This window comes from Pseudonaja textilis, chromosome 2, assembly GCF_049901715.1.
Source record: "Pseudonaja textilis isolate UNSWEBS1 chromosome 2, rPseTex1.2, whole genome shotgun sequence".
NCBI classification, from domain to species: Eukaryota; Metazoa; Chordata; class Lepidosauria; order Squamata; family Elapidae; genus Pseudonaja; species Pseudonaja textilis.
In genome coordinates, this window is record NC_141991.1 from 147,486,748 (window position 1) to 147,504,608 (window position 17,861).

The following is a 17,861-nucleotide window of genomic DNA, read 5'->3' on the forward strand; positions in this document are numbered from 1 at the left end:
GACATATCACCAGTAAGTTTATGGTGCCCATCTCAACCGCAGTCTGTGCAGATGAAGGAATAGACTGGCTCAAAACTGAGTGGCTGTGATTATTCTGGGGCCTCTGGTTCTGAAATATTCTCATCTTTGGTCTTGGATATAATTTAGAACTCCTGCTGTACGCACAACTACTCCTTAAAGAGTAAGTGGCATCTGTGACCAGGAGGCCCTTTGTATAAGTCCATCTTGGTGCCAGCTGTATCCTTTTATCAGAGTACCCTTCAGATGATCACTCATGCCTTAATCACCTTATGATTGGACTGCTGCAATGTGCTGTACATGAGGCTGCCCTTGAAGAAATTCAGAAACTATAACGTTAACGATTGAAAGGTCTGGGCAGTAAAGGAGGCTTATAACTATGCTCATGTGCCTTCATTGTTTCCAAGTTGTATAGGTTACATTGGCTTGAATTGAGTACAATTCAAGATGCGGATCCTCAGTGATAAAGTCCATTATGGCATTGGACTAGGCTATTTGAAGGAGCACCTTTCTCCAATTGTTTCTGCTCATCCAGTATGATTGGATAGTGTGTGCATGCTCTGGTCCCTTCAGTTAAATGTCATATTACAAGTCTAGGAAGTATGTCTTTTCTCACGAATGAAGGCAAATGTGTTGTTTTCTATTGTAATTCATCTGTTGTGGAACAGCTTTCTCCTGGAGATACATATGGCTTCCACCCTTAAATCGGAGGTCGGCAATCCCTAGGCCACAGCCTGGTACTGAACCAGGGCCTGGTGGGAATAGACCTCACACAGGTGCAGGTAATCATGTGATCACATGAAGCTACATTTGTGCAAGTAGCATTCACATGCATGAAACCATCCCCCCTCTGCCCCACGCCGCCGCCTCTCTAGATCTGGAAAGGTTGGCAACTGCTGCTTTAAATGGTCCACAAGTCTCTGAAGGCCTGGATCTTCTTCCAGATCTAGTATTCAAAGACTGTTGGGTTTTTTCCTTGGGTATTTTTTAATGTTTTTTTTTCTTGGATGGACATATTTCTTTTTTAAAATACTTTTCTTTTTGGTAAATGGTAAATTGCACAAATAGTCTCCACTTTGTTCTCATGGTCTGGATTACAGGTGGTTTTTACGTAGGAACTACCGTTAAGACTGGCAACTCATTTGCTAAGTGCTTGGGCACTAGATTAAACCACTGCAATGGGCTTACATCCTTACTCTTAAAACATTAAGTGAAGCAAAAAAATCATGACTGTGACTTGCAATTTTTCTTCGACATTATTTAATGATGTTAACTATAGTCACATAATGTAAGCTGTTCCAGGTAAAGCTGCCTTTTGCAATTGACTGGTGAGCTTTTGTCTATGCCGATGGCATTATCATCGGATTCTATTCTGTTCTGTTCATTTAGGTATTGTAAACAAGGACCAGACGAATTTGCCTACCCCGCTTCTCAGGCAATTTAAGGGGACATCCACCCGCATATCATCCAGTAGTTAATACTTTTAAGTTAGCATGCACGTTGATGGCGAAATGGTTTCTGAATTTCCCGCCCACCAATCTCTTTGGGGAGTTTTGTAAGCACACCACACCCAGGCGGCGCCGGCTGATAATTCCCGGCGTTGCTATCTCTGCTGACGCATCCTGCTATCTTGGAGAGAAGCGTATAGGAGGCCCCCCACCTCTTGCTCCAAATCCTCCACCACCACCTATTCCTTGCTTAGCCACTCGCCATATGCTAGACAGATAGCGGCACCCGTCTCTCAGAGCGCATGCCCCAAGGGGTGAAGAGCGGGCGAAATGTTGCCGCGCATGCGCCGCTCGGACGATCACTCCGGGAACGACCGCGTCACTGCTTCTTCTGCGACTGACTCGACCGAAACAAGGTCGGTAAAAGGAAAGCAGGCCACAGACGGCGGACGAATGAAATCTAGAAAGCGCGGGCCTATCAAACCTTACTTCTCCCACGTGGGGTTAAGATAAGGCGGGATCTTTTCTTCGATTGCTTCCCTGAGCCAGCCAATCCGCGTTGGGATCATCCAAATGAGCGAGGCAGCTTTTGTCCCAGTGGCCAGACCTCGATCGCCGCTGACCAATCAGGAGGAACTGCGCAGGATTCTCGCGCTGAGGCGGTTGGAAGAGGCCGTTTCCCTGCGCCCTTCCCCCACCCTCCTTCTCCTCCTGTCGTGCCGCCGACGGTTGGACAGACTCGAGGCTTTTTGCCCGCCCCTTTCGGATTTGCCTCTGTCGTTGGGGACCGGAGTTGAATTACCATGAGCGAGGGCGGTGAGGACCGGGCCCCCCCATCCCCTAAGCAGCGGCGCTTAGACCCGGCTTGTCAGCTGCAAAAGGAGACGGAGGCAGCCCAAGCTCTGGCCGAGATGACGGCTTGGGGCGGCGGGAGCTTTGAAATCCTCAACCAGCAGGAGGCGCAAGGAAGCTCCGCGGCGAAATCGAGGAGCCTGGAAACGGCCGGCCCGCAGGGGGCGCGCGAAACCAGCCCTGCTGTCCGGGAGCCAAGCGCTTCGGCGGGGCAGGGGTTGGGGACTCGGTACGGCCGGGCGAAGGGAGGTGGGGGGGCGTCCTCCGACGAGGACCAAGGAAGCGCAGCGGGGGCCGTGGAACCAGCCAGGCCGAAACGGAGGAAGGCGGAAGCCGCCGTCGGGGCGAGCGACGACTATGAGGATGGCCGGGAGACCAAGAGAAAGAGGAAGGACGCCAAGGAGAGGCGCCGGGTTGCTGAGGTAGCAGCCGAGGACGAGTGCTCCGTCATTTCGGTGGGGGAGGAAGAAGAGGACGAGGACGACGACGAGGAGGAGGAAGAGGAGGAAGAGGAGGGAGGAAAACAGCAACCCACTCGCAAAACCGAGCAGTACTTGGAAGCCTTGGAGGCTGTGCAGCTGGAACTGGAAGCTGTAAATCAGCAGGCCAACCGTGCCTTTGCCCACCTCAAAGCAAAGTTCAGTCACATGCGGCGTCCACATCTGGAGCGGCGCAACATCATCATCCAAAACATCCCCGGTTTCTGGGTCACTGCTGTATCCTGTCATTGCTGCTAGCTGTTGGGGAAGGGTTGCTAGAGATGAGAGGGAAATACAGTACAATCCAGTATTGCAAAGGATATGAACCACATTTTGAGGCTCTGTTATGCTGAGTTGGTCATTAATCCATGTAGTAATGGGCTAATGCCACATTTTTCCTCTATAAAATATTTTATTAGGGGCTCTACACTCGAGGAAATAATGGGGGAAAGTTAAATGTGTGGACTTTGGGAATGTACTTTAGTACATGGCAATGCTGCATAGAGGTTTAGAATGTCTTTGCATTATATGTGTATCCTGCCCTCTTTCTGAACAGTTTAGAATGGTTTTTTTTTCCTTGACATTAATTTTGCAGTTTCTCAATCATCCTCAGCTTTCAGCCATGATCAATGACAGGGATGAGGACATTTTGAGCTATATGACTAATTTGCAGGTGATTTCAACAAAGTTTTGCTTATATTTATGTAGTATATATTGGAGCTGGTGACCCTTTGAGAGTTGTACGCAATGAATTTCATTTTAATGTATGCCAATTAGTGTACATTTAAAGAGACTAAGTCTAGAAACTAGCTTGAAATTGAATTTATCAATGAAAGCAATTAAATTGCTGTTGAGATTTCTGAATTCTTTCCACTTGAAAGTCCCCATAGTGAGTCAAGGGTAGTAAATTGTAACTTGCTACTCTGTCAGTATAGGCTTTTCCAGCTAGTATTATGGTGATGAACTCTTAGGCTAATGTTGTAGTGTAATTATTTGCATCCTGACACTTTTCCAGACACTCTGACAGTACCTTGCTAGTGTTATGATTATAGTGTTCTTTGATACATAGGTTATGGATTTCACCCATGCAAAGTCAGGCTGCAAGATCAAGTTCTACTTCAGCAGCAATCCCTATTTCCAGAATGAAGTCATTGTGAAGGAGTTCCAGTGTGGTTCCTCTGGTATGCACAAGGAGATAGTTTTGAGGGATGAAAGGTCAGATTTGACATGCATTTCTTTACAGCTGTATGGTTTTTCCCCGTCCTTTCCAGGGAGATTAGTTTCTCATTCTACACCAATTCGCTGGTGGCGTGGCCAGGATCCACTAGCTCATGGCCAGAAGAACTTTGAAATGAGCCGCAGCTTCTTCAGTTGGTTCTGTGACCACAGCTTTCCTGCAGGAGATCGCATTGCTGAGGTGGGACTATCCTGCGTATCATTGATGAAAACTTGCACCCCAAATGTTACTCAAGCCTCAGGATCCGCCATTGTCAGCACTGGTGGGCCACACCCTCTAAAATGTTTGTTGCATCCTTATGCCTTTTTACCTGTCACATTCTTCTGTTTTCTCTAGATCATTAAAGAAGACCTGTGGCCCAATCCACTTCAGTACTACCTGATGGGGGAAGGTGGTGAAAATGGTGAAGAAGACAGGTAAGAATCAGGCAGTTGCTTGGTTCCTTGTTATGGAGATTATAGTATAAGTGATATTTTTGGCAAGAATCTAAGCCTGCCATTGTGTGTGGATATAGATTTTTGTCTAGGTTTGTGGCAGCAGGACGTAGGAGGAGAGAACTAAAGAGACGTAGGAGAAGTGGACTTCGTGAAGAGAGGGCTTCGTGGTATACAGCTGGGAAGTCTGCAGAAGATGATAGATAAATGGTGATACACTCCCTCCTTCCCTTATGTTTAGTGAGACAGAAAATGGTGATGACTTTGTTGTGATTGTGGATGATGATGGCGAAGATGAGGAAGATGGGGTGGCAGATGTCCATGAGATCATAGATGAAGAAGAGACTGGGCAAGGTAAGTAATGGTGAACTACAACTACTCATAAAATGATACAGCCTTTGGATCTGAAATGCAGAATAATTATGAGTCATCCAGAATTTGTTATAAGATGGGCAGCTATATAAATGTTTAAGCAGGTAAATAAATACATGCCTGATACAGGTAGTCCTTGACTTATAACCACAATTGAGCCCAAATTTCCATTGCTAAGCAAGACAGTTGTTAAGTGAGTTTTGCCCCATTTTATGACCTTTCTTGCCACAGTTGTAAAATGAATCACTGCAGTTATTAGTAACACGTTTGTTAAATGAATCTGGTTTCCCCATTGGCTTTGCTTGTCAGAAGGTTGCAAAAGGTGATCAATAACACCAGGATACCGCAACCGTCATAAATACATGCCGGTTGCCAAGTGGCCAAATTTTGATCACATGGCCATGGGGATGCTGCAACGGTCATAACTGAGAAACAGTTACAAAGTTACTGTTTTCAGTGCCATTGTAACTTCAGACGATCACTAAACAAATGGTTGTAAGTTGAGAACTAGCTTACTTTGCTGTTCAGTCCTAAAGGTTCAGAGCGGCTAACAATCAGGGACTTCATAAAAGTAAAAAAACTCAGTAAAAATACATTCATAGAAAAAGAAGAAAAACCTCAACACCACAAGAAGTAAGAAAAAACATACAAACTCATATGCCCATAAATGCATTCCTATACTGTATTCAAACCATGTCTTCTTCCTGGGCTAAATGGGATTTTCCTGAAATCCAGAAAGAAAATGTAGAGCAGATCTCTCTGTAGAAAGGGAGTTTTAAATTGTGGGAACAGTGACTTAAATGCCCATTTTCTAGGTTTCATCATTAGCAATCTCAAATAGAGATGATGAATGATAAAAGATCTTAAAGGTGACGGTCAGGACCTTGAATCCCACCAGAAGCTAATTGGAAGCCAATGCAGGTCCTGAAGCAGTGTGGTCACTGAGGTATAATGATAAATGCCTGCCTAGGTTGCTGCATTCTGCAGCAGCAATAGCTTTTGAATGCTTTTCAAAGCAGCCTCATGTAGCATGCGCTACAGTAATCCAAAGTAGAGGTGACTGGAGAATGGGTGACTGAGCAAAGATTCCTAATTTGCCCTAATTGGGCAATAGCCTTTCCTTTTAGAGTTGTCACCAGCTACTTGAGCAAAAGCTTTGAGTTCAGTAGGACTACCAATTTGCCCCCCACCTCTGAGCAGGGACACATAGTCTTAATTCAGAGCCAAAGATGAGAATGTCCTGAAGTCATTGGCCTACAGACTCAAATGAAGAATTCAGAATCCATTCCTTCCTTGAGAAAGTCGAAGCATCAAGTCAGCACTTCTATGGCATCATCTGTTTGATGATACAGTATCTGTATATAACTAGACAACAGATGCCTAATCTCCTTTCAGTAAATGACCTGTCCCAGCAGTTTCATGTAGATTAAAGGAAAGTGGGGAGAAGAGTCTAAGATGTTTCACAGAGGAGAGATTTCCAGATTTTCTCCCAATCAACTTACTGAAGAGCAATGTATCTCCACCTCCACATCATTATATCTTATAGTGGAGGTCTTGGGATTCAGTCAATTAAATACTGGAAACATGGGCAAAGAGGGAGTATTTTTCATCAGCTGCTTCAAATATTGACATATCTTATTTACTAACACAGGTGAAGTAGTGGAAGAAGTATTAAGTGGCCAAGAAGATGATAATGCTGGATCCAAGTCCTCCCCAGAGGAGCCAGATGGGAAGGATTCCGAGGTGGAAGAAGATGGCTAGATTAGCTTATAAAAGAACAATGTGTTTGGTTGGACTTTCCTATGGGGACCTCAGTGGCACTTTGATGCTGACCAGTTGCACTTGGACATGGCAAAAATGGGGGGTATCAGCAGCGGTCACAGAGATTATTTTGTATCTTTATTTATTGTATTGACTGCATTTCTCTCTCTGCCCTTCTGGGGGCACTATGTGCAAGCACCTCCTTAATTGTTTGATGCTTAGCATCTTCTCCTACCTGCCTGTGTGGGGGCTGTACGCTTATTTGCCCTGTCCCCTGGTGGCTACTCAGGGTCTTGTCTGCCCAGAGGCCTTTTTAAAACAGCTCAGGGTTTCCTTTTTCCATTCAGCATTATTAAGCTGCTGGCTTTTCGCACCTTCCCTGAACTTCTGCTTATAAGGATTGGACTCCCCCTGTATATATTTTAGCTTTAGTATGCCTGCTAGTGGCCGACCAGTGCCTCATGCCATCAAAACATAATCCCAGCCTTGCTTTTCTCACATTGAGGGTAGGGCCTAATCAATTGGGACTCATCCATTGCCAATGCAGGGTTCTGCCATTCAAACTCACTTTGTAATAGCTCCTGTTGTTCTAAATGGCAACCTTGCACCCATTGGCTTAGCTGAAGCAATAATAGCTCTCTGGTTGTACAGTATTTTCCTTGAGGTTATTAATGCAAGGAAAAGGGCTGTGATGATGGCTTATTTTTGTGTTTGATACTTTCTCCAATGCTCCAGTCCATGAAAGCAATGGCAAGATGTTTCTAGCAACAGTGTGTATATGTGATTTTATGCTCTGGTGTACTTTATGTATAACTGCAGACAATTTCCTAGCAATGTTCCTAAAGCAGCATACCCGGTTGGATTTGCCCATTCCCTATACCCCACAGAGGCTGTTCTATGCAATGCTACTGATATTTGTAGAAAGGCAACCATTTTCCTTGGCTGATTTTTTTGTATATTTCGTATCAGGACTTTGTACTTTTTTTATTATAAAAAAGCACTTAATGTACAAAGCGCTTTCCAACATGGCGTGTGACTTTTATTTTGGACATCTAAAGCCTCATATTCTGTGCTCATAATGCATATGTAAGTGAGGGTATGCAGACAAGTTATACTATATATGCTTTACTGTGTAACCGAGTTTTGTTTCTGTTCAGGAGAACTGGCATGGAGTAAATAATGAAGAGTATGAGTTATGAAAGAAAAAATGTGAATATGATATTTTGCATCACTAAATGAAACATCCATGAGGGATTATGATGTCACTTCCCATTCAGTTGTTAAATCAATGCGGGTTTGACAAGTAGCTGCATCACAGCAACTTGCAATTTTACTGTTGGTTTCTCCATTGACTCTACTTGTTATAAGCTAGTAGCAAAGCGTACAAATGTCAATCACAAGACAGTGGGACACTGACAATTGTAAATACCTTCCCAGTTGTGCAACATTCAAGTTTTCACATTACTGCAGGCTGGTCATAAAATTATTTTTTCAGTGCTGTTGTAAATTTGTACAATTGCTAAATAGCCAGTTGTTAAGCATAGTCTGGGTCTAACTGTATATAACTAGAATTTTTTCTTTTGAGCTGTTGGTACTTCATGCTGATACATTTCTACAATACTAAAGAACTCAAAAATCTAAACATTATATTGGAAACGCTTATAATCGCAGAACACCAGAAACCTTGATGGTAAAAAAATATTAGTAAATTCTAGAACAGTACTTTTAAAAAAGAAATACTGAGAAATTCATTCTTCGTGTAAAAAGTCCGGACCTAATAACTTAAAAATGGTTCAGTGTGGCTTTTTTATGGAATAAATTGCATTTAGCATCTTTAAAGGGAGTGGGGGGAAATAATCCAATCATTCTTAAGCATCAAACTAAATATGCTTATGTATTTTTTGATGTGTGGAGAAAGGTGTGGAGACTAGCTCATTAGGACAAACTATTGTAACTTCAACTTCTCATAGTATATGAGAAGGTTGATAATGGGAAGCATTTAAACATGCAGTCCTTTTTCTGTGTTCTGAAATGATTCACCTTGGAAATAAAGTAGAGGAACTGAAGATTATATACACAAATACATACATACACATCTGACTGCTTGAAAATTCAAAAATTGGTTACAAAGCAAAATAATAAATTTACTCTTTTCGATACCTTGAAATACACTTTTCCCATTTGAAAGGTTATCTTGTAATTTATGTTAATATTTATGAATACAGAGTTGTTTTTAAGCATGTGTGTGTTGGAGCTTCATGGCTAGTGAATACTTAAGTGCATTTATTATTGGCACATCCTGTTCTCTATAATGGTTAATTTCAACTTGATGCATACATGACTAGAAAATTCTATATTGATAGATACTGTAGCTTACCAATTACATTTAGCAGCTGTCATTTATACAGTAGTTATATTTCCTGAAATCTGTTGCATAGGTCAAACTCATTGTAAATGAAAGCTGCAGCTATCACACTACTTCATGAATGATTTGGATTATAGTTATAAATTTTGCCAGTTGCTAATAGCCAGTGACTGATGTACCTGTTTTTACTTCCAGTTAATCTAGAGAGTGATGGGGTAGGATAATAAAATGATACAAAACATTCAGTCCACACAAACAACAACTTAAAGCAAACTGGAAAGAAAAATTTCTATGTTGCCATTAAGTGATACAATTCCTCTGGATTGGATATTTTTCTCTGTTGTGATCCAGATTGAAATTTGTAGACCCCAACTAATGATTTTATTTATGGTCTCCTAGATATTGCATATAATTAACATTTAGGAGCAAATATTGATTTTCCAAAGTCAAGACTTTTGAATTTCTATCCATATTTTCTGCTTTTTTATGTTCTTTCATAGCCATCAGCATAACTAATTGTATATATTAGCAACTTTGACCATGGATTTTTTTCTTTTAACGTGGTAAATTTACATCATCATCGTAAAATTGATAACCAAATGTTTATCTTAATGCTAAACCTAGTAATTTCTAGAACCAATCTTAGTTGTTTTCTATTGCCCTCTTTCCAACTGAGCAAATTAGAGAGTGAATATTGCTACTAAATACTTAATTTTACAAGGAGTCATGAAGCAAAACTGAAAAAAATCTGATTTAGGTTTACAATACATTAAATATCTCAATATACATTTTTATAAAGTTTTACATACATTTTTCTTAAAACTTATAATACTGGTACCATCCTTCCCAAATCCTGAATTCCCATAATTCTAAAATTTCATGTCTCATACTTCCTCACATAGCTGGAAGATATCAGAATGGAGAACATACTTGCATAAATCTGAATTTGCTATTAAAAGCATGTTTGACATTTATAGGTTATCTTTGCTCTCTGATACCTAATGTAAAATGGGGTTACACATTTATGCTCACTTGACAAGCAATAGAACCACCTAAATATATTAAAAGAAAATCATGGCTTCTACTATGTTAACTTTAGCCATAAGCTTATTAAGCATTAATATTGCTGAGAAAAATAATACAATTGAATGAAAATATTTACACATCCATAATCCTGGATTCAATGGAGAGTAACTTGTAAGTTCCGCTCTTGGTTACTTTTGGGGCTCATCTATGTGGTTTTCTTAGCACCAATATACAAGTAGATTGCTATTACCTTTTTATAGGGTATTTTTTTGGACTTTTTAACCATAGTTTAGCTTTGTAGTTTCCCAGCCAAATACCTAACTGCTCTCGATTTGCATAGTATCAGAATAGGTCCACTTCAATCATCAGCATAACCACCTACCTGTTTTTTTCAGAGTTCTTAACGTCTGTAATTTTACACACTCCAAGGGAGCGATTGAGCTTAGCTGAATACTGTCGCAACTCTCTCTTTAGAGGCACTCTTGCAAAAAAGAACAGCGTCCTAATGCTGCCTATGTAAGATTGCGCCCTAACGTCCAGAACCAGAGTAAAAACAGCCCTTTTGCCAAATTAAGAGGGTCTTCATCGAGACCTGACCTGACATCAACATTTGGAGATAAAGCCAAAGAAAAAACGGGTTTCTGTGGCTAAGGGCAGCGCTTAGTACAAGTCCAATCAAAGTGAGGACTTTCGTAAACCTAACGTACCTTATCATCAACCAAATTTAAACCGCCTCTTCCGCTTCCGCCTCCGCCTCATTAGGAGGTAGGACTTGAAAGTTGAGTCTTTGCGGAGCGGCATGGCGACAGCAATGAGGAGCCTGAAGGTAATAAATAGGCAATACTATGTGGGACGCCGCGACTGGACTTGGGCATGGAGGAGGCGGGGGGGGCGAGGATCCATGTTAATACCGAGGGAGATCTAATTCTGTTCGCGGTAGGTAGGGAAGGAGAAATTGGGGGAGAACCCACCCCCCATCATCATTGAGTAGGGAAGGGGACCAGAGGGATTAATTTCCCGTCGCGGGGAGCGGAGAGGAGATCCTGAAGGATACATTCCATTTTAGAAGTCGGAGTTTTCTATGTAATTATCCTAAGAAATAATGTAGAGTAGGAAGTGCAGTACAATCAAAGCAAATACAATACATAGGGCATAGATTACTTTCAACTGTAGAGTAATTTCAAGCATTTTTCCTAATCTAGCACAGCGGTAATATTAGTCAGATCAAATATTGTCCCAAAGGTGCTTTTCCAAAAGACAACTGGCCTTTTTTGGTATTTTCCTTGAAAACGTTTCTCTTCTGGGATTGGAAAAGCACCTTTGGGACAACCAGTACCTGGATGATTGAAAATCTCCATAGGATCAAATACTGCCGCTGCCAAGAAGTGTTCTTCCAGCTGAACACTTATTTGATAAAACATGGAAGAAACCACCTCTTGTACCTTTCTGAAGGTTATGTGAGTTTCTCTGCCCTTTAACTGTTGGATGAACAAATGCAAATAAAAACAGCCTCCCCTTTCCTCCCCCCCCCCAAAAAAAAGGAGTTATGGAATTAGTTTCTGTGTCTCATACAGACAGATGCCAGGTAGTTTTGATGGGGAAATTGTGTATTTATTTATTTCATTTAGTTTACTTTGTCAAGCATGTATGAGAAAACAAGTATAAGTATGAACATTACATATAAACATATAAGTATAAACAGGTACATGGGAACAGTAGGACAGGGACGGTAGGCAGGCTGGTGCCCTTATTCACACTTCCTTACAGACCTCTTAGGAATGGAGGGAGGCCCATGGAAGACAGTTTAAGGTTTGAGAGGTTTGAGGATGTAACAACAGAGTCAGGTGGTGAGTTCCAGGCATTGACCATTTTACAAAGTGACCACTTTTCTGTACTAAACTTGTCCAGGATAAAGCTGTTTTCCCAAATGGCCACGAGGCGATTCTGTTACCATTGGTGCCTGGAGAAAAAGATCCAGGGCAAAGGAGGGGAGGAAGGACTTGAGACTCATTACTCTTGCTCAGCCCCCCCCCCCCTTGTTAAGTGCTGGAACAAGACACATTAAGTTGACATCCCCCCTCCCCCTCCCCCTCCCCACCACCCTGTAGATTTTGTGTTGCTCCCTGCACCTACATCACGTAACTCCTAACCGACGGAGAGGCTTGTTTAAAAAAAAGGGGGGGGGAATGCCAGGGCAGCGAAGCAGATTGGGATGCGGGGGGCGGGGGGGGACGACAAAGTACAGAGAAGCGGTGTTGGAGTCTGCGCAGCCCACAAGTAGATGTTTTTTTTCCAACTGGGAGAAGAATGATTCACTCTAGTCTATATGAATGAAAGAAAAGTGAAGATTCCCTCGGCCATCTCCCCCTCTCCTCCTCCTGTTTATCCTCCTGCATTTTAAAGCCACCTCTTGCCAGTTACCCTTTGGCACGGCTGGCGCACATAGACCCTCCGACTAAGCTAACAGTGACCCCCTCCTTCCTTTTGGCATGAAGGATTTCGACAGGATGAGAAGTGAAGGTTGATTCTTCAAGAACTGGGGAGAAGGGGAGAAAGAGAGGAGGTGGAGGCTGGGGCGATCACACACCTTCCTTCCTTCCCATTTGCCCTCCGATTAGTTGATTAGATCCAGCTTTGGAGTGTTTTGCTGCGAGCCACCTCCACCATCCCCCACCTCTGCCCAGGAGCGTCCAGGTTGACACACTGTCTGCTGTTTTTCTTTTTAAAAATTTGATTTTGTAGTTATGAGAAGAATGCGATTGTTTGTATTGCATTACCAGTCGTACTGCCTATCAAATCTGCTTTATTTGTATCCCAACTTTTATTTTTACAAATAACTCACGGTGGCAAATATATCCAACACACTTTCCTTCTCCTATTTTCTCCACAACAATGTGAGGTAGTAATCTTATTATTTTCTTTACCCACTAGAACATGGTTGGCTTTGTGACTGGTGGGGCTTCTGGACTGGGCCGTGCCACAGTGGAACGATTAATACAACAGGGAGGCAGTGCTGTGATTGTGGACCTGCCAACGTCTGATGGTGAAAGCATAGCCAAGTCGCTGGGAGACAGATGCATCTTTACTCCAGCTGATGTAAATATTGTTTGATGGGGAGCTGGGGCTTTCTCCTCAGGTGTGTATAGGGATGTGGAAAAAGAATGTAACAGCAGACCTGGATCATTCTCTCAAAACTGTCTTTATTCAGGTGACATCAGAATTAGATGTGAAGGCTGCACTGACCACAGCAAAGGATAAATTTGGACATATAGATATGGGAGTGAACTGTGCTGCGGTTGCAGTGGCATTTAAGACATACAATGTGCATAAAGATCATTCTCATAGTTTGGAGGACTTCCAGAGAGTCATCAATGTGAGTATGTTGTGAGGACATTTTAACTCATTATACAGTTGTTATTTGATCTTATTCCAAATACTTCCAACTTATTATTTTTAAATTAACATGGCTGCCTTAACAATAAAAAACAACACAGATGTAATCATCAGCTGAGGTAAAAATAGAATCAATACAAACATTGCATGGCCTCTGCCACACACAGGGATTTTCAAGCTGAGTGAAAAAAAAACCATGCCTTGCTATAGGCAAGTAGGGTTGGGACCAGTATGATCTCTGAGAAGGATGATCTTCCAAAGAATGGGTACCATAACAGAATAAACTCTCTTCCTGGGCCCTACCAGATAGTGCTCCTTAATAGACAGACTCGGAGCATGTATCTCCTGCCAGACCTAATGGGGAAGGAAGGACTTCTATAACTTACCAGTTAAATTGCATTAAAATTTTTGCAGTGCTCTTCTTCAGGACTTAAGCCAACTAATATGCTGTTTTCCAGAATAGTTTATTTTATGCCTTTTCACCACCCAGTTCTTAGCTCCTCTCTACTTCTTATCAGCTGAGCAAGTTTCCTGGGGTTTTTAATGGTTTTTCTAAGCTCAGGGTTTTTAATCCAGGTTTTTTTCTTGAGAATATTTTGCCTTCTCCTAAACCTGCAAATTCCTCATTGGATGTAGATGCTTTCATAATAGCTACCTAAACATTGGCAGAATTGAATTTTCTGTTAGACGACCATTCAGAACGAAGGCGTAGTTATTTGCTTGGCCATGAGTTTCTTCTGTTGTGCTGATGCAATGACCTTCCTTGGCAGTACTGGCTTTGGTGAGGGAAGCATAATCAAGATTTTGAGTTCTTGGATTTCATTTGTGTTTTTCAGGTCAATATTGCTGGGACCTTCAATGTGATTCGTCTGATTGCAAGTGTGATGAGTAAAAACGAACCAAACAAAGATGGAGAGAGAGGAGTGATTATCAACACCGCCAGCGTGGCTGCCTATGAGGGCCAGGTAAAGCCTGAGCTAAACTTTCTTTAGTCAGCAGTAGCTTCATTGGCAAAGGCCAGGAATCTATAATTTGAACAGAATGCGTATTGAACACGTCAATATTCTTACAATACAGGAGCATTAAAGTATGGCTGCTTCAGAAACCAGATTTTGGGGAGGGGGCAAAATCAGTTATCATATCAATATAGCCAGAGAGTTTGCATTTTTGTAATGGGAATTAACCATTAACTCGATTAAGTGACCTTCTAGGCCTGAAGGAAAATAGAACAGTTGGGCTAGGGGAGAAGGAATGAAATGGCTTATGCTCTTTGGTGTGGAGTTTCGGCATGTCATGCCTCATGTGTGATTTTTAAATGCTCACCTGCATTAAACCTACGTTTGAAGTTAGTTGGCCCCAGCACTTTTATTTCCAGTTCTCTTTCTTTCTTGTCATTTCCTTTCCCTTGGCTCTCCTTAACTCAGCAAGTTTATCACAATGCTGTTTGACATTCCAATCAGAACTTTCCTTCTGTGTTTCAAAACACACTTCTTCTGCTTATGACCACTTGTTCAGCAATTGCTCAGAGTTATGATGGGGCTGAACAAAGGGACTTACAGCTGGTCCCCAAAATTATAGCAGTTCATAGTGCCCCTGCAGTCACGTTACCAAAATTCAGGAGTTTTGCAGATTGCCTGCACTTACCATTAGCCTTTAATGCCCTAATTGATTTTTGCCGTCTTCTTTCTCCCACTATTGACAAAGCTCACTCTGGCCCTTCACAAGGCAGCTACTGGCCACATTCTTCCCCAGGAAGCGCATGGCAGTTTCCCAATGAGATCCGGGGAAGAGCCTCACATGGCCATCAGCTGTCTTGGAAAAGGGCCAGATCAGGCATGCCAGCAGTCGGAGTAAGAAGAGATGCTGAAAGTTAGCTAGGGGTGATAGAGTGCAGAATGGAAAGGGCGACTGAGCTAGGCCAGCTGCAGTTTCCCAGGACAGCAAGAAGCCCATTTATATCCTTCCTGCTGGACTGGGCTGGGCTGCAGCTCAGGGGTTTCTTTTTTTCTTTTTGGCATGACCCATGGCATGCGAGAAAAAATCGCTGCACTGCTAAGCCAGGATGGGACTGGGCTTTGCAATGTCCTATATCTTAGGGGTTTCTTGAATACGCAGAGATGTGTGTTATATCTCACCTGGACAAAGTAATAAGTCCAAATTTCCAACTGAAAAACAAATAAGCAGGCAAGTCCGGTAACTACGGGGTTAACTTCCTTAATCTGAAAACATTCTTGGCAGTCTCACGCCAGCTGTCTGCCAAGTCTGATAAGGAAGCATAAATCACAAGCTGACGCCACACACAGGAAAAATGCAGAAGCTTCTCTCATGAAACAAGTTGTCCCAAACAAGAAACCAGAGCTAACATGCCCACTTTTATTCCCTGTGGGGCGTGTCAGTCTCTCATCTCAGTCTCTGATTTGTCCTTTCTTTTTACGTTGCATTTCACGCTTTTGCCTGCGTCTTTGCCTTGCATCAAACCAGCATTCCTCGGCTTGATCCTCTGTCAGAGGCTCTGATACGTTCTCCTGATTATCTGCCGACACCTGAGGCACAATCAGGGGGGAAGATCCTGCCGAGGAGGGCAGTCCTGGGGAGGAAGGAAATTCCAAATCCTCTAACAAAGCAGGCTCAAACCTCAGAGCCAAATCTTCCCCTTCCGCACCATCTGAGTCTGTGTCCTCTAGCAAAGCGGGGTCAAACCTCAGAGCCAAATCCTCCTCTTCCTCATTTACCAAGTCCTCGACCTCTGACAAAGCAGGCTCAAACCTCCGAGCCACAACAGATGTGTATGCCAAGAAGCCTTGGAGTTGCAGTGTATTCTTTTCCCAGCTTCCCTACGTGCACACCCATGCATTCATGCATGCTGCATCCTCTTTTCCCTGGCCTCTGAGCTTGGATCGCGCTGCAGACTCTTCCCCCCAACTCTTGCATGGTTTGTGCTGGGCATCCCAGAGTTTTTCCCATTCTCCCGTGGCACCCCCATGCTCTTTACCTGGAGCTCCCTCCACCTCCCAACACATCTGGAATTATAACGACAGAGAGGGCACCAAGAATTGCTGTAGTTAAGCAACATGATCATGTGATGCCATACTTGATGATCACATCACTTAGCAAGAGAAGTTCCAAACCAAAATGTGGCCGTAAATTGAGGACTTATCTTTATTTACTTAGCAAGTGATTTTATTATGTCATTTTGAGGCAACTAAGTCCTTTTTCTTCGTTATGCAGGTCGGACAGGCTGCCTATTCAGCTTCCAAAGGAGGCATAGTGTCAATGACCCTGCCCATCGCCCGAGATCTTGCCTCGCTTGGCATTCGTGTTGTTACCATTGCACCAGGTAACCCAAACCACCCCGAATCTAAACCCTAGGAGGGAAAATTCAACCTTTTAAAAGGTGTTCAGTCCTAAAATGGCAGGACTATTTGCATATGACCTTGGTCTTCCTCAAAAACTGAAGCCTTACAGTTACATAATATATTACGCAAACTTTCATTTTCATAATCAATTTTGAATGTTTTACGAATTTACTTTATTTTGTTGGCTTAGTAGTTCAAAGGCCTAGTCATCAATCCCTTATCAGATCTCAGATTTTAGCAGTGCATGGCACAAGATTATTAGGAAACTGAACTCCATGCTTAACTCCTGGAGCACCCAGTACGTTATGGGCTACTGCTTAATAAGGGTGACAGTGTGTGGCACCAGGAGCAGCAGCATCCCTGAGCAGTTTTTGTTTCTTCCAGGGCTCTTTGAGACACCTCTACTGGGGACACTTCCTGAAAAAGTTCGGACATTCCTGGCACGACAGGTGCCTTTCCCAAATCGCCTTGGGGCTCCAGACGAATATGCTCATCTGGTACAATGCATAGCGGAGAATCCTATGCTAAATGGTGAAGTAATTCGGCTTGATGGGGCTATCCGAATGCAGCCCTGAGCCATAGCCCAAGTCTGCAGGAGAAAAAAAGATGGTCCTCCTTGGATCATAATCACAGGATTGAAATCAAGGTTGGCAAAAGAAATGATTAACATCTGACTTTCAATAAATCACTGATCAGATATTGTTCTTTTCTTTCATTTGCTAGCATAAGCTCCCCCTGACCTACACACCCCCATTACTAGTAGCCATACTGAAAACTATATTTTGTATGCATCTCCAATTTCTTTTTTAACAGACTTCTGTCTAATTCTGAAGAACAGATTCAATTGTTTCTGGCTAAGGTCACATGATTGTCCTGATTTATTTAATCATGGTTTATCAAACCACAGGTGTCCAGATATCGACAAAAAGTTATGTTGTAAACCATGGTTTGTAGTTATTGATTGCAAAAATCACTGCATAACTTTCAACGAGTAAGTCTGTTAGGGTAACGATGTCTAGCTCTTCTGTCACTGCATGTCTGTATTTGTCAACCCACTTGGTGTGTGTGCGCGCGTGCGTGTGCGGTATTTTTTTTCCGGGCATACTTTCTAATATATTTT

The 17,861-nt window shown here is 42.7% G+C and overlaps 2 protein-coding genes across 3 annotated transcripts; both read left to right on the forward strand.

Moving 5' to 3' along the window:
- The first annotated feature begins 1,032 nt into the window (after positions 1 to 1,032).
- Positions 1,033 to 7,615, forward strand: LOC113443229 (uncharacterized). 2 transcript variants are annotated; one of them, XR_015741988.1, is made up of 7 exons: positions 1,033 to 3,034; positions 3,393 to 3,470; positions 3,867 to 3,978; positions 4,069 to 4,214; positions 4,371 to 4,450; positions 4,549 to 4,822; positions 6,492 to 7,615. XR_015741988.1 is itself a non-coding variant. In XM_026711296.2 (7 exons), exons 1-7 carry the CDS (start codon positions 2,270 to 2,272, stop codon positions 6,599 to 6,601), a joined length of 1,404 nt encoding a protein of 467 aa, XP_026567081.1. In that variant the 5' UTR covers positions 1,033 to 2,269; the 3' UTR covers positions 6,602 to 7,615. The 2 variants fall into 2 exon arrangements, 1 of the variants encoding a protein (XP_026567081.1); XM_026711296.2 differs by having other exon boundaries at positions 4,710 to 4,822.
- A 3,129-nt stretch (positions 7,616 to 10,744) lies between these two features.
- Positions 10,745 to 17,438, forward strand: HSD17B10 (hydroxysteroid 17-beta dehydrogenase 10). Its single transcript, XM_026711298.2, has 6 exons — positions 10,745 to 10,818; positions 12,924 to 13,088; positions 13,201 to 13,365; positions 14,222 to 14,350; positions 16,614 to 16,722; positions 17,126 to 17,438. The coding sequence occupies exons 1-6, from the start codon at positions 10,792 to 10,794 to the stop codon at positions 17,314 to 17,316; spliced, it is 786 nt and encodes a 261-aa protein (XP_026567083.1). The 5' UTR covers positions 10,745 to 10,791; the 3' UTR covers positions 17,317 to 17,438.
- Positions 17,439 to 17,861: the final 423 nt, after the last annotated feature.

Coding starts and splice junctions, on each gene's coding strand:
- LOC113443229 (XM_026711296.2), top strand. CDS start 2,270: ATGAGCGAGGGCGGTGAGGACCGGGCCCCCCCATCCCCTAAGCAGCGG. Junction 4,215..4,370: donor CAGGAGATCGCATTGCTGAG/GTGGGACTATCC, acceptor TGTTTTCTCTAG/ATCATTAAAGAAGACCTGTG. Junction 4,823..6,491: donor TGAAGAAGAGACTGGGCAAG/GTAAGTAATGGT, acceptor TTACTAACACAG/GTGAAGTAGTGGAAGAAGTA.
- HSD17B10 (XM_026711298.2), top strand. CDS start 10,792: ATGGCGACAGCAATGAGGAGCCTGAAG. Junction 14,351..16,613: donor TGGCTGCCTATGAGGGCCAG/GTAAAGCCTGAG, acceptor TTCGTTATGCAG/GTCGGACAGGCTGCCTATTC. Junction 16,723..17,125: donor TGTTGTTACCATTGCACCAG/GTAACCCAAACC, acceptor TGTTTCTTCCAG/GGCTCTTTGAGACACCTCTA.